General features: G+C 36.1%; 2 protein-coding genes across 2 annotated transcripts; one reads left to right on the plus strand and one right to left on the minus strand.

Annotated features, from left to right (window-relative positions):
* Nucleotides 1–1,027: 1,027 nt before the first annotated feature.
* Nucleotides 1,028–2,242, plus strand: LOC111808645 (glucuronoxylan 4-O-methyltransferase 3-like). The gene has a single exon (XM_023694760.1). It carries the CDS (start codon nucleotides 1,258–1,260, stop codon nucleotides 2,131–2,133), a length of 876 nt encoding a protein of 291 aa, XP_023550528.1. The 5' UTR covers nucleotides 1,028–1,257; the 3' UTR covers nucleotides 2,134–2,242.
* Nucleotides 2,243–2,348: 106 nt separating this feature from the next.
* On the minus strand, nucleotides 2,349–15,283 carry LOC111808644 (suppressor of mec-8 and unc-52 protein homolog 1). Its single transcript, XM_023694759.1, has 16 exons — nucleotides 15,094–15,283; nucleotides 14,215–14,425; nucleotides 12,947–13,099; nucleotides 10,353–10,401; nucleotides 9,581–9,664; nucleotides 8,994–9,097; nucleotides 8,278–8,364; nucleotides 8,152–8,205; nucleotides 6,849–6,944; nucleotides 5,534–5,661; nucleotides 5,178–5,304; nucleotides 5,015–5,074; nucleotides 4,822–4,929; nucleotides 4,034–4,134; nucleotides 3,387–3,438; nucleotides 2,349–2,685 (listed from the first exon to the last, which is right to left on the minus strand). The coding sequence occupies exons 1-16, from the start codon at nucleotides 15,120–15,122 to the stop codon at nucleotides 2,587–2,589; spliced, it is 1,542 nt and encodes a 513-aa protein (XP_023550527.1). The 5' UTR covers nucleotides 15,123–15,283; the 3' UTR covers nucleotides 2,349–2,586.
* Between the last annotated feature and the right edge of the window lie 319 nt (nucleotides 15,284–15,602).

Genomic DNA, 15,602 nt, shown 5'->3' on the forward strand with positions numbered 1-15,602 from the left:
TTCTCCAACCATTTTTGGCAAGTCCCTTTTATTTTCGTTTTTCTTAAAACGTTGTAATAAAATAAAAAATAAAAAATAAAAAATAAAAAAGAAAAAGAAACAAAACTATTTTAATTGTTATTAGTTTTCTTTTATACATTAATCTTCCATCCTCCAACTCAAAAATAAATAAATCTTAACCAACCAAGATAAAATTTAAAATATTATTTTAGAGCCGGTTAAATCATTTTTACAGGTGTTTAAAAATCATAAAAAAATAATTTTGAGAAGATCCTTTTCGTCTATTTAGTAAATAATTAAAAAAAATGTAACAAACACACCGAAGTAAGATTAGGAACAAAGTAAAAAAAAAAAACACAAACAGTCAAAAAATCAAGATTTGGAAAGTGTTAAATAGTTTTGATATATAGACATTTCAAGACCTTACTCGTTCAATTTTCCCATGAAATCTAACACTACAGCATCATAAAATTTAGAGAAATGATTGAAATTGATGTCATGTTCATATAGGTTGACTTTAATACAAAAGACAAATCGAACTTTCTTAAGGATAAATTGGGGACACCAGCCTAAGCTAATCAGGTAGGTGGCCTTACCATCCGTATGGTTATTGTAACGACCCTAAATTTCCACATATCTAGAGTCGCCACTAACGTCTCATGCTCATCTCTAATGCANTACATCTGAAAGAGGCAGCGAGTGGTAAGTGCAAAGCAAGAGAATGCTTTTGGATGATTGATTTATTTTGAAGCAACAACCAAAGACGCATTATTAGTGTCACCAAATCTCCAACCACACCACGTTTCCGTCTTCCAACATAGCTATCATGAGAAACAACATTTCCAACTGGTAAGTACCCCGCCAGATATTACAAATACAATTATTTCACTTTCATTCCATGATATTACTACTTGGGCGAGAAATATTTAAGTTGAAGCCTAGTCTTGATTCACAGAAACAAAGATTGAGTAGAAAAAGAAAAAACTGCCCAGCAGGTCCACCAACTGTTGTGGACTTTTCTACCAAACCAACAGCCTCCTAACCATCTTGTCACCATCAAATTTGGAGCTCTCTTCTTTGCTTCAACTTCACTTTTGCAATTCTTTCACTGCAGCTTTGCGTTCTCATAAATGTCTGGGATCTCTGCTGCACTTTGTGAAGAATTTGAAACTCATTTCACTCCCTCTTCCATCGTCTGAATGTTAATGTAATTCGTCCATAAATTTTCAGAAAAAGCTTCAACAACAACATTCAACAATGAGCATGAGGTCCAGACCTCCACTCTCCATTAACCTTAAGCTCATTCTTCTTCTCTTCTTCTTCCTTTCCATCTTCATGTTAGTAATTAGATCAGGTTTACAATCTTCCCAGAATAGGCCGTCGCCCGTTGCACAAACCCATGTATCCAATTTGACAGAAGAACCAGCATGCCCATCTCTTCCCTTCACTCCAAGTTGCACAAAGACCCCGCCTTCTCTGGCCAACGCTCTCATCCATTACGCAACCACCAACATAACCCCTCAACAAACCCTCAAGGAGATCTCTGTGTCCGCCAGAGTCCTGGAAAGAAAGTCACCCTGCAACTTCTTGGTCTTCGGTTTGGGCCATGACAGCCTAATGTGGACAGCTCTCAACCATGGAGGTCGCACGGTTTTCCTTGAAGAAGACAAGGCCTGGATCGATCAAATACAGGAGCGGGTGCCCTCCTTGGAGGCTTATAACGTGCAGTACGACACCAAGGTCCATCAAGCAGAAGAGCTTATGAAGATGGGAATGGAAGAAGAGTGCAAGACTGTGGGAGACCCCAGATTTTCCAAATGTCAACTTGCGCTCAAAGGCTTTCCAACCGAGATTTATGACATGGAATGGGACTTAATAATGGTGGATGCTCCAACAGGCTACTTCAATGAGGCGCCCGGAAGGATGAGTGCCATCTACACGGCTGGCCTCATGGCTAGGAACAGACAGGAGGGTGACACCGATGTGTTCGTTCATGATGTGGACAGAGTGGTTGAGGACAAATTCTCTATGGCTTTTCTCTGCGAAGGATATCTCAGGAAACAAGAGGGCAGGATTAGGCACTTCACCATTCCAAGTCATAGGACTCGTGGGAGCAGACCTTTCTGCCCGTAGAGACCACCTTTCTGTCAAGGAGCGTGTTGTTCTTCTCATACAAAACCATTTTGATTTTATTATTGCATACAAAACAATTTCAAATCTGAGTTGCTTATGGGTTCAGTGATGATTTAACATGTTCATATAAAAGACTAGAACTTGTTCAAAGTTCAAAATAACGCACTCATATGAAAGACTAGAACTTGTTCGTGACGGGTAGAAAGGAGTTCATATAAAATTTTAGCAGGGTTGCTGGCTGTCTTTCTCTTAACAAATCGAATCACCAATTTATCTTTATACTCTACACGGAGCATGCTCAGGCAACACCACCATAAGATTCCATACATGGATTATCATCATTTAAATAATATCATTAGTTTATCGAGAAAACTAAGTTGCAAATAAGATAAATGAATACAACTACAAGTGTTAAAAGTTTTACACTTAAAATAGTAGGCATGGGCGGAAGAGTCAAGGCCTCCATAATTTCATTGTGCTGTCTTCACTATAAGTAGCAACTAGATTTCTATGAGGATGATGACTCACACCTATCACGTCCTTCTCATGAACCTAGCAGAAACAAATTAAAAGAATTTGGTATCATTATATTTTCCTTTTTGAGCTTCTTTCAAGTTTAAACAATCTAGCATCCAGTCGTGCAAAGAATATGTAACAATTCAAACCAATAATAAAATAACAAGCCCAAGAAAAAGGAAAGTTATGTCTTGCAAACGTACCAATGAGGGAGGAATTCCTTTATGCACCAAAAACAATCAACATGGCACCAAGTGGTTTTATGAGTTTCCTATAGCTACATGGGATTCAAACTTGTATTCAACAACTTCAAAGCATTCGATGGATGATCGATTAAGTTTTTTAATGTAATTAATTTCCTTCTATCAAAGAACCATTCATATATTTTTCCTAAAATTAGGTTCCTTGATGGCTTATTCGCGTAGAAGAACCAACACAATAGGCTTTACCTACAACCTTTCCATGTTCTCATTCATTTGTATTGTGAGGAGAGGCATTGGAGGATCAAAACTATACTCTAGGGCAACTGACAGAAACAGCAACCTAAAGTATACTAACCTACTTAATTATGATTTATAAATTATACATGGGCGAGCCAACTCTGATTTCATCAAAATATTCAAATAAAATACTATAGCCAGATAAAAATGTCACATTGATAAGAAATGTGTTCTAATCTTTGGGCAACTGAGAATCGGCCAGGAGAAATCCAAGTAATTGGAGTACAAAACACATACCTTCATGAGATGCTCCAGCTTACCGGATTGGTGGCTGAAGCAATACATATTCCTGCATATGGTAGACAAATTAAAGAACATAGGTTAAAAATAAATAAATAAATAAATAAATTTGTTGATGAAAAAACTCGCAAATGGAGACCATATATGTGGTTTTAGATGTCAATCTTGATGAAAATTTCGAGCTATAAATTTTAAAGAAATCGCAATGAAAATATTGATCAATTGTCTATGCAGATGGATATTTTTTAAAGAATTTTAAGTATAAAAATAAGAAAAAATATTTAAATAAACAAATAAACATTTCACCCATTTTAAATAAGTTGAAATTTCTTCTTTATTAATATTAAGTCCACTTTGTTGATATTTTATTTATATTTCATCTTTTTTAAGAGATAATGGAAATGTTGATTCACCATGATGGAAATATCAACATATACTTACGCAAATCGACATATGAAATTACAATTGGTAAGGTCAAACAATCATATTTCAGTAAAAAGGGTACCAACTAGAATTAGTAACAGTGTATACCCACGTCTGGAAAAAAAGAAAAAAAAAAGAAAACTGCACCAAACATGACAAATAGAGGACACAACACAGCTGGATGACTTAATTTTATGCATCCAAAACATAAGAAAACAGACCTGTCTTCACCAATGCAGTATATCCATTCACCTTTTGGTGATACGCAAGCTGCAACGAAGTCTCCCCCTTCTCTTTTACCAGATGAGAAGCTCTTGACAACCTATATGCAAGCAATAGATTAATAAGCCAAGATAGTAAAATTGTATTAATTACATTATTCTGCAGAACTTTATGAAGTGTGTCATGATCATCATAATAATCTGTAAGAAAAAAAATCTTTTTCATCATATCCCACCTACTCGGAGTTCAGAAAAACTTTCATCGTAACCCATGCAACTACATTTTATGTCAAAGCAATTTGAAAAAAAAAAAAAAAACCAAAAAGTGATTCAGCTTCAAAGTCATGCAAGCAGATACTTCCACATTTGTTTGCATAAAGGTGTAGGAACGCAAGAGCAAAGAGAGAATATGTTGAAATTATTAACAATCCAGCAATAGCTGCACCAGTTAACTTCAATGCCACACCTAATCATTAGATACTTGAAGACATCCACGTGGACATATCAAGAGGTTAATTGATTTGTCTACCATGACAATCTAGAGAAGAACATTATTTTTTCAAAATGTGGGTAGGATGGTTATGCAATTTGAACAGTGTTTTGAAACCCTCACCGTAGTGTTGATAGGGGCACTTTTTGTTACTACAACCTTTCTATGGTTTTACCAATTGGTTTTCACAGCCTTGTGCCATGTAAATTTTATTCATCAATAAAATAGTCTCTTATCTAGAAAGACAATCGAGGGAAGAAAATGATCTCACTCCTAGCTTAGCAATTAACAAAAGTACCTGCCCTTGCAATGTCATGATGTATATTGACGATGTCTTGTTACAAACAACAATAAGATCGGCATTTTTGGGGAAGATATGAACTGAATTCACAGAGGCATCTCCTCCCTAGGATTCCAAAAAGTGAACAGTGGTGAGCAACACTAAGTTTTTTGTGTTAATATCTCTCATCTATTAAAGCAGTTTCACAAACCCTTAATGGAGGCGGTGGCTTGAACGTATGCAGACAATCAGTTGTCTTCACATCCCAAACCTACAACGAACAACAAATTTACTATGTTACTTGGAACGATCCCAGCCTGCCAACTACATTGCACAGTCAATAGTCATAGAACATGGTCAAAATAATGATCAACCTTGACGGTGCAATCACTAGATGCGGTAATGACACGTGCTCCATCATTAGTAAAGACTGCATCATTCACATATGATGAATGGCCACGGAATTCCTTCAATAGTTTCCCAGACTTTAAGCCATGGATTCTATATCAAATATAACACAAATTAGTTATAACATTAAAAAGGAAGAAGTCGTGACCATCCAAGAATTAATTTGGGGGAAGAAAGTAAAGATGAAGTTTTTTCTTTTAAAAAAAAGCCAAAAACTAACCACATAAAACCATAATTCCCATTAACATATACCATATAGTAATGTCCACTAGAGCAAACATAGAAAATATTCTCATAGCAACAATCAAGATCTTGAACCAACCTTGCTGTGGTGTCAAAAGATGCACTCAACAACTGGGTTCCATCACGAGAGAAAACAACACTCGTAACTCCCTGAGAATGAGCACGTTCGAGACGCCGCAAGCATTGGCCAGTCCTTACACGCCATACCTAGATCACGACAAAAATATGGATCTCCAATGATTGAAAGTAACAGAATTTTGTCCCAATAATAACCAATAGCTTCCTAAGGTATCAAAGACAAGCAGTCAAAGAGTACAAGTTAATGCTAGTACACCAATGTATAATTACTTAGATACTACATCCCTACCTCATTGTACATATTATATTCTACTTATTTAGTTTTTTTTTTTCTTTTTTTTCTTTTTTTTTTTTTTTTTTTTNTTTTTTTTTTTTTTTTTTTTTTGCGAAAAAAAAAAAGAAAAAAAGAAGAAGAAGAATGAATGAAAAGAAAAAAGAACTTGCGTTCAATCAAAAAAAGAGTGGAGGTGGTGGGGGTAAGGAATGTCCAAGGGAAGGCTCCAACTTGAGGCTTTAAATGGACCAAATCACAATAGCTTCTTGTGATTCTTTCCAAGTCTGCTTTTATTTCAACTCTATGGTGCCAGCATAGGACTTCATTACCTGAGCGAAAAAACAAGACCTTACTTGCCACACGATCCAATCTTATCATTAACAGTGGATGCACAATGACCTCCACCATAGAGGATGGCTCCCTTTTTTGACCAAATGAACCCCAAATGATAAGAAAAACAGACCCATACCGAGCATTGTCAAGGCCCTCCACCGTAACCTTGCAATGAATGTACCACGGCAGCCCCACCATAAAGGAATAATGCCTCAGAATGCAGTCGAACTTGTTAATCCTTCACTTTGGGATATGGGGTGCCCTTGCCTTGATGCTTCCTAGACCTTCTGTAACTACTCACCATGTAATGTGAATGCGTCTCATTTGGTAAAAAGTTTGGTTGTTCTTAACATTCCTCGTATTTACATTAGAGATTAAATAGTCAATGTTTACTATTCGTAAAATGGATAAATTTTATGCTCCCATAGTGTAGGACTAAACTTTATCAGAACTCTGCCTCCATAACTCTCCAGAATATAATATTAAACAAAAGTAGACACGGCCGCTGAAAAAAATCTCTCTAGAAAATAAAGCGTAATGCACACACACAATGGTATGGAGAATTTTTTATTCTAGCAACATATTTAAATTGCGTGTTTAAGATAGATAAATAATAAGCAACACAAACAAGCATAGAAATGATTACAGTTTACATCCTACTGAAAGAATGATTACACAAGTGATTGAAGAAGCTGAACTCAGAACTCACTTTGATTTTCCCATCTTGTGAACCAGAAGCAATCATCTCTGAGTCTCTACTAAAATCAACGCAAAGGACCGGATCATCATGCATCATAAAAGTTTCCTGTAAACCCACTTGCATGTTAAAATATGCAACCAACAAGAAACTTATTGTAATACCCCTATGTTGAGTTTTGGGCAAATGTGAGATGTGTGGATGACTTGGACAAGTAAGGATAAATAAGTGCATAAAGAATAAATAAAGAAGTAAATAAATAAATTTTAAAGTACAGCATTGGCCACCCCGCCGCCGTTTACCCTGTCGTTGGCATACGGTGGCTATGGCATGCAAGGCACAATGAGGAGGCGACTTAGCACACTTTCCTCACAGATTTCGCTGGATTTGGGGCACTGGAGTGATTTAACGGACTGTGGAGCTCGGATTGGAGGAGAAAACTTGACGGAAGGAGAGGGAGAACGAGAAGACTGAGATCAAAACCCACGACGTCGGCAAGGAGGAATTTGATTGGCCTTGTTGGTTGAGCTACTGTATCTCACTCGTTCTCTGGATGGAATTTGATGAAATTGGCCTTGTTGGATTCAGCATGATGAGATCTACGAGGTTGGTGAAGGAGTAGAGGGCACGTGGGGCGTGTATCGTGAGTTGTGATCAATGGAAGAGATTGCAGCAAAAACCATTGTCCAAGGGTAAGCTAGGGTGAGGAAGAAGATGAGTCGATTCAAGCACACCGGACCTAGCCGATCCAATTGAACCAGACCTAGCCAGTTCAGTTGGACCAATTTGGTCCAATTGAGCTGAACTGCCATGTGTTTTGATATTTCCCTCCAGAGACCGTATATGAGCACATAGCTAAGAGACCGTCACAAGGATGAGGTTCAATGAAAGCCTACAAGTAGGTTGCTTACATACTTCTGCTACTCTTTGTATTTACAGACAAAGCATAGACCACTTTCAATGGAGGGAGCGTGCAGCTGCAGAGGGATCCTAGATCAAGTCCTTTCCTTTTGTGTCACTTTTAATATTATTTTAATGTTATTTATCTAAAAACTCGTGCTATTTTGTAACTGTTTTTTATGCTGACTCTCCAAACTATTTTGTGCTCTAAATTAATTTAAACTATTTTGTGCTCTAAATTAATTTTATGTCAATTTTAAATGCATGTTTGACTTTTTCTCCTGGTATCTTCCCCGTTTTACAAAATTGAAAAGAATGTGCATGCAGTTAATGCTTTCAGTATATCAAACTAAGTGGACTTACATATGGAAAAGATATGACGATGCAACAAAGGATAGAGGGCAAGCATACTTACATCAGCCTGATACTGAAGGTCCTTCTTGAGTTTACCACTTATATAATCCCAGACCTGTACGTAAATAGAAGTTAAAGAAGCTACATGGACAATTCTCAAACATCCCATCCATCTATATGGCTATACCTCAATAAATCCATCCACAGAGCAAGAAACTAGAAACTGCCCATCTGGTGAGAACCGAGCAGATTCTGCATGACTTTTTGTACCAAACTGCATTCAAATTAATTTGAATTATGACAAAATTGAACAGGAGATACATAAAGAATTGATCCTAATCAAGGAAGGAAAAAACAAATAAACATCTTATCAATCCTCTTGTTTGTTCCTATATATTCCAGACAAGTTTTTTCTTTTATTGAGAAAAGATGGAAGTATACAACCTCTAGAAAAAGAAAATAAAGACAGTGGCCGACAAAAACAACAGTCACGGATGCCAAACAAGGACCAGCCTCGCAGCAACCTAGAAAGAAGCTCCAATCTAAGAAAACGACCTAACAAGAAATGACAAAAGGAGGAGTGCCTCTAAATGTGATCCAAGTGTTAACACCTCTTGTTTTATCTTTATCCTCTAATTTCTATGATCCAAGAGTGCTTCCTAAACCTTTTGTTCAGCATGTTGATTGGTGCCCTATCTCAAAAAGGGAAGCGATTGACTTGGTTGCACCTTTGCCTTGAGAAAGATTAGCAGAGCATCTAGAAATTCTCTTCTGGAAAGGAATCGCAAGAGAGTTTGCCACATAAAAACTAGGTGTCTTAAAAATAATAATAATAGTAATCAACAAATACAAAAATCATGCATCATGGAACATCCAAACAAGCATTGGATTTACTATTTTCACCTTTATTGTGTGAGAAAGAGTTGTTGGATAAACATCCTCCACATCTTGTTTCATAGCAGCAGTTCCACGAAATAAGTCAAACTGCGTTCCCGGAGGAAGTAAGCCTGAAAGAAGAACTACTTCATTGCAGTAACCATATGAAAACACTTCTAAACCACTTTAAGAGCCATCTTCCAATGTATTAGACATATTAACGGGAAAATGATATTTAGTAGCTCATAATTTACACAATATGTACTCCACAATTGGTGATCAAACATTGATATCCTTTCGAGGATAAATGATTGGATACCTCCAAATATTCTTCTATCATAGTTTTTATTTATTGGGTAAGCTAATGTTTCAATTACACAACACCTAAATAGCGGAACTCTTACCCCATTTTCCCATGGAACCTAAAATATCTCGGTATATGTTCTATCAGATTTTTTTTTTTTTTGGGGGGGGTATACTGAGGTATCAATTACCAAAATAGCGAGATTTTTTACCATCTTTTCATGGAACCTTATTTTAGGGGAAAACTGAGCTGTCATGGAATCTAGCAAAATGGTTATTAATGTCTAAAGTATAACACAACTTCATATTACCTTGGTGTTGTTGCCATTTTAGAGACTGGCCAATTAAAGCCATTAATCGAGAAGGTGCAACCACAGTAACTTCAGCTGCAAGGGCTGTAAAATGCAAATAGGAACATAACCAACACACACTCAGCAGCAGTTACACAAGTACTCGTGTATGAGCAACCAAAAATGACATAAAAACTCAACATACATCCAACAATTTAACATAGAAAAAAATATCCAAATTTTACCCATTTTTTCTGATATAATACATGGAACCTGTTCCTTAGATCTTCTCATGTCTTAAAAATGAAACTTTGATTGAGTCCTTGATGAAAAACCTATCCTAGAGGAAGAGATAAAAGGTTACAAGAACAGCTAGCATTTTTTAAATCTAATAAAAGAATGAATGGAACAGTATTTACTAGAAAATACTAAAGGCTCGAAGGGGAAAATCCCAATTAGTCTTACCAAGAAGCCCCACAATAGGTAAAAGAATGTTTAATGCCACAAGATGTTGTCACTAATCTTCTATTCTTTAAAGTGGTTCAATAAAGTATCAGTTAGTGAGTAATATTTCCCATTAACTTCTTAATTTTGGAAAAATCAACAGTACTTTCTGTGTATATATGAAACTAACATGGGCCATTAGGATTTGATTGGACATGACACTATTATTATCCATGTGTCATCAAATTTTACTTTACCGATAATTAAGTGAAATCATTGAATTCTTGAGCAAGATAAGATTAAGGGCACCCAGAAGATGAAGAAATGAAATATGGGTGAAGTTGAAAACCTTGTGCAATTTGCGCTCGGCGTTTCTCTTTTGTTGAATCTTGATAAGCCTGTCATAATAACTAATTAACATCTTAAGCATAAAACGAACCATCTCAATTGTGTGTGTGTGAAGCATAGCCCCTAACTATCTAGCCCCCTTTATTAAATAGGGAAACATTTCCAGGATTGACTTATAGATAACAAATTAACTGAGGTGCAGAGAAACAAAAATTTAACACTCAATAAAGCATTTAACACATTTGAGCAGACCCATGCAGTACAAATTTGATTGAGTTATATTAGCATGGACACACGTGGGTGTCAATTTCAAACATTTTTTCTGGAAATAGATAGGAGGGTCTTTAGAGATGGGGACAGCTCTTGGAGGAGGTTTGGGCCTTGGTTAATAAGGACTTTTGTGATTACCAATCTCTCGTTCTTTTGAGATGAAGTTCATTTTAGTAATTGTGTACCTTGGTAGTTTTTACTCCTTGTTTTTGGCTCCTTTTGTTCTAGGCTAACCTTATTGTCCTTGTAAATTTAGGGATGTTTTTTTCCCTGCAAGGACCCGCCCCTATAAGGTTGGGGGATGGGAGAGGAAGTGAGATGAAGTTCATTTTTGTAATTGTGTACCTTGGTAGTTTTTACTCCTTGTTTTTGGCTCCTTTTGTTCTAGGCTAACCTTATTGTCCTTGTAAATTTAGGGATGTTTTTTTCCCTGCAAGGACCCGCCCCTATAAGGTTGGGGGATGGGAGAGGAAGTGAGATGAAGTTCATTTTTGTAATTGTGTACCTTGGTAGTTTTTACTCCTTGTTTTTGGCTCCTTTTGTTCTAGGCTAACCTTATTGTCCTTGTAAATTTAGGGATGTTTTTTTCCTGCAAGGACCCGCCCCTATAAGGTTGGGGGATGGGAGAGGAAGTGAGAATAAATTTTTTTACGTTAGCTAAATGAGAGCATTCCTTGTCCCTGTTCCATTTATATACAAGATACCACAGATTTAAATGTTTATGAAATATTATTTTACTTTTATTAGCATATCAAGATTTTCTATTTGAATGGATTTCTCATTGAAAATTAACCATCAAAATGAAGATTTTCCAAACTAATTTATTTTATTGATCAATATTTAAAGAACTAAACTAAACTAAACTAAACTTGATCCCTGCAAAATTAAACGAGAAATTCTGGGAAGGCGGAGAAGTCGCCCCGCCCCGTGAGATCCCTAAACCTAAGAAACTAACATTATGATTATTCACATACACAACATATAAAATAGAGAATAGAAATCCTCATTCATTAAACCTAAGAAACTATTTCTTTTATTGATCAAATTATTTAAAGAAAAAAAAAAAACTAATCTTGATCTCTGCAAAATTAAATGAGAAATTTTGAGAAGACGGAGAAGCCACCCCAAGATCCCTATGTCTATTCTTTCATTTCTTCCCCATGGAAGTTGGCTTCATAAAAAAATAACATTATGATTATTCACATAAACAACATATAAAATAGAGAATAGAACTCCTCATTCATTAAACCTAAGAAACTAATGACCATGAGCTAACGATGAGGAAGCTTTTGATGAATGGTTGTGATCTACAAGCCAATTAAAGTTGTACAGAACCCAATAAACAAACGGTTGCTTGAAGCTTTTAGTCCTTATAGTGTAACTCCCTTGGCTAAAAACTATAGGTCTAGGCATATGCCTCGGCCTACCAAATCCTTCCAGAAGACTCAATCCTTGAGAAACAAGACAAAAGGACTCCAAGAATTAATAGGGCTTACATCTTCCATCAATTATGATAAACCATCATCCTCTATCACAATGGGTTGGTAGATTGGTCCTCTTTGATCATTATTTCATGGAATGTAAGAGGTTCGAGATAAGGGAGAAAAGAGCTCTTGTTAAAAAGCCTCATTTCATCAAACAAAATTGAACCATTGTCATCCTCCAAGAAACTAAATTGGCCAAGGTGGATAAACTGATATTATGGCTGAGGAGAAACTGAATTGAAGCAGAAATCAAAGAATGTGCTTCGCTTATGATGATCACTAACCAAAGGGATTGAAATTCTTCCTTTGGGAGCTTAGCCACGAAACGACGAACTCCAACATAGGATGCCATATATGAACATTTCTCCTCATCGTTGTGTCATTCCAGAATTGTTCCAAATCTTAAAGTCATTTTTTGTAGCTTTTGAATATGCAACAAGATTTTGGTGAGTCATCTTTTCTACTTGGATGGTCAGCAGCACTCCCAATTGCCCAATGTTCCTTCTCTCCTATGTTTTTTTGGGACATCCCATCAAACAGGAGAAGGAGCTCATCAGGAAGCATATTGTGAGGACTTTTATTTGGCTTACTTGACAAGAAAGGAACCAAAGGATATTTAAAGATAAGGATTTAATGCTATTGTCTTTTTGGTCGTTACTTGGTATCTATGATTTCCCTTTTTTCCACTACTACAGTATCCTTTCCCTTTTATCCAATTTGAATATGAGTTTCCCCCAACTTTTGTAATTTCATACATCAATAGAATTTTTTTTTCTTACAAAATAAATAAATGAAAACCTGCATTAGAAAAGGTCATTTCAATTTATGAATCAATCCTTACCTCGTTCGGATCAAAGTATGTTCGGACTAATAGATGCTCAAGTCGCAAGTATCTCTCAGGTTGCTCCTGCTTCATGACACCCATCACTTGAGTCTGCCTCAAAATAGCACGAGCAGTATCCAACTCACGAAGCTCAATCATTTCTAATACAATCTGGAAAAAGAATTACAAGACGGTAGTTACATAATCTGAAGTGTATCAAGATTGCTAAACCTGAAGAACTTTCTTAGGACAAATGCAATCAAACAATAAAAGTACAGAATATACTGTTCCAACAAAATTTTATAGGGTTTAATACTAACCACCAATCTCATGTATTAAAAAGGTTGTGAACCAGAGGAAGGGGGGGCACTTACTATTGACCTCAGAATGTGGAATTTGGGATTTCATTCTTTCTTTGCTTGTCTGTTTACTAGGTGGAAGTGTTCCGCTGGCATTTTATCCTCTTAATTGACTTTTGTAAATTATTTCCATCAATTGTATTCTGGTTTCAAATTAAGGAGGAAGAGACTAAAAGTCCAACCACGTACAAAAAAAATAAAACACAACTGCCTTTGTGAAAATGTGTTCTCAAAATCCGACTAAAAAAATTTTCTTTGTGCAAACAAAGAGGAGAACGTGATGGACTTGGGGCATGGAGGGGGGCTTTTTCTAAAATCTTTCTGACCTAGAGGCAATGAAGCTGTCCAAACAACGATATTAATATTTTGGGTAATTACCTTTCTAGATTCTAAGGAAAGGTTTTCTTGGTTGAAAGTCTACAACCTTCATTTGATAATATAATAAAGAATGTACCAACAAGAAAAAGACGCAGAAGAGTGGAAATTCCACAATATCTCGTCAAAAGTGAATCATCTTTGTTTCTTATAAAAATAATTAATAAAAAATCAGATGGAAGATAAAACATAATCATGTCTACAAGAGAACTCATTGAATAGTGTAGTAGATGATTTTAGCCCAACCTCCAATAAGCTTACAACTCTAAATGCTGCTATAGGGCCCTCTTTCAACAAATTTTGAGTTCCAGATATTTTCTAGAGCCCCATGCTCTATAATGTTGCCACTAAGCCATTTGTCAACCCTTCCATCTAAATTTTCAACCCACTACATGCTTGAAGATACTAAAATCTATCTATACAGGAAAATCCTTCTCAAGGCATTTTCCAAGTAAAAAATTTCTAACAACTTTCCATAAAGGATAATATATTAGATTAATTAGAAATGATTGATGCAATATTTGAATAACTGTACAGTTTGTTTAACTTTACCTGTTCATATAAGTCCTCCAATATATTTCTTGGAAGCTTAAGTTGAGACACTTGAGGCAATATAGCATCCCAGCGTCCAGAGTTTACATCGGCAACAAAAGTTTCAATGCTGTCTACGGTATTCAAAGAAACCTGACACTCATTTTGTAACGTCTGAAATGTTTGGTGCAATGAATTTTCTTTACAAAACTGTAGCACGATCTTGATGACACTGAAAGGAAAGCATATCAGAAATTTTTCCTCTTCCAGGAAAATGATAAAAAAGATTCATCAGATCTAATCACGCATTAAAAATAAACGACATGTCTCCAGTAGAGAACGGGAGAGACGGAATAAGCCAGCATTATGATCAATAATCGAGGTCGACATGGAACATATGACTGACGGCTTTGAGATAACACCCTACAGTAAATTGAGTAAATACAACTCTTGACTGCAAATCATCGGAAACGCAGTAACAGTACAATTAAAAACGTATGCAAATTGGTTAGCAAGCGATAAGAGCAACTGACGAATATGTATATGTGCAATAATAGCGAAAAAGTCATTCTTACTTTTAACCCAAAGAAGGCCAATAACTCTTAAATATGAACTGGATAAAGAACGTAACTAGAAATATGAAAAATGAAGAACCGTGGAAAACTTATGAAACTAGGAGTGTACAAATATGAAAATGAATAATAGTACGCAATGCAAGCAGTTTGAAAAACCCACGAAAAGAAGAATCAAAATACAGAAAAGAAACTAGAGTACATCAAACTCAAAAATTTAGCACATGGAGTAAGTCGTTACTCCCAGTTCAATCATTGAAATTTCTGGGTAACCAATGAGAGATCGAACTAAGAAACCGCGAAGAGAGGAAGGAAAAAGAAAACGTACTCTCTAGCTTCGATTTCGAGTGTAGACATGCTGGGCAGGTTGGAGCGCAAAATTCAACCAGAGGAAGGCAAGGGAAAGAATAGATTAGGGCTTTTTTTCTTTCTTTTTTTGCCGGGAATAGTATGCCAAATAACGGCTTCAAAACCAAAACCGAGACTGAGCTGAGCTAAGCGAGAAGCTGTTATGGAGGATATAGATGTGCGTATTCTGGTTCGGCCGATAATCTGGACACGAAACACGTATATGGGCCGAGCCTCTTATCCATGTTTTTTTCTTTACCGAATCACGTTGGGTAGGTTACTGGACTACCTCCATAGCCCAACACCCTATTTTTACTTTTTGGAAAAAGAATTCAATGTCTTGGTTCATACAACCTAACCTATGATCCGAAGATTACCGAAATCAAATTAAAATAATTTCAGTTAAGTTGAGTTTAATTTTTTCGAAACAGAAAATTTAGTCTAAAACATTAAAAGTTATATTTTCTATTTTTGAAGTTGAGAGTATTT

The sequence above is a fragment of the Cucurbita pepo genome, chromosome LG13 (assembly GCF_002806865.2).
Source record: "Cucurbita pepo subsp. pepo cultivar mu-cu-16 chromosome LG13, ASM280686v2, whole genome shotgun sequence".
NCBI classification, from domain to species: domain Eukaryota; kingdom Viridiplantae; phylum Streptophyta; class Magnoliopsida; order Cucurbitales; family Cucurbitaceae; genus Cucurbita; species Cucurbita pepo.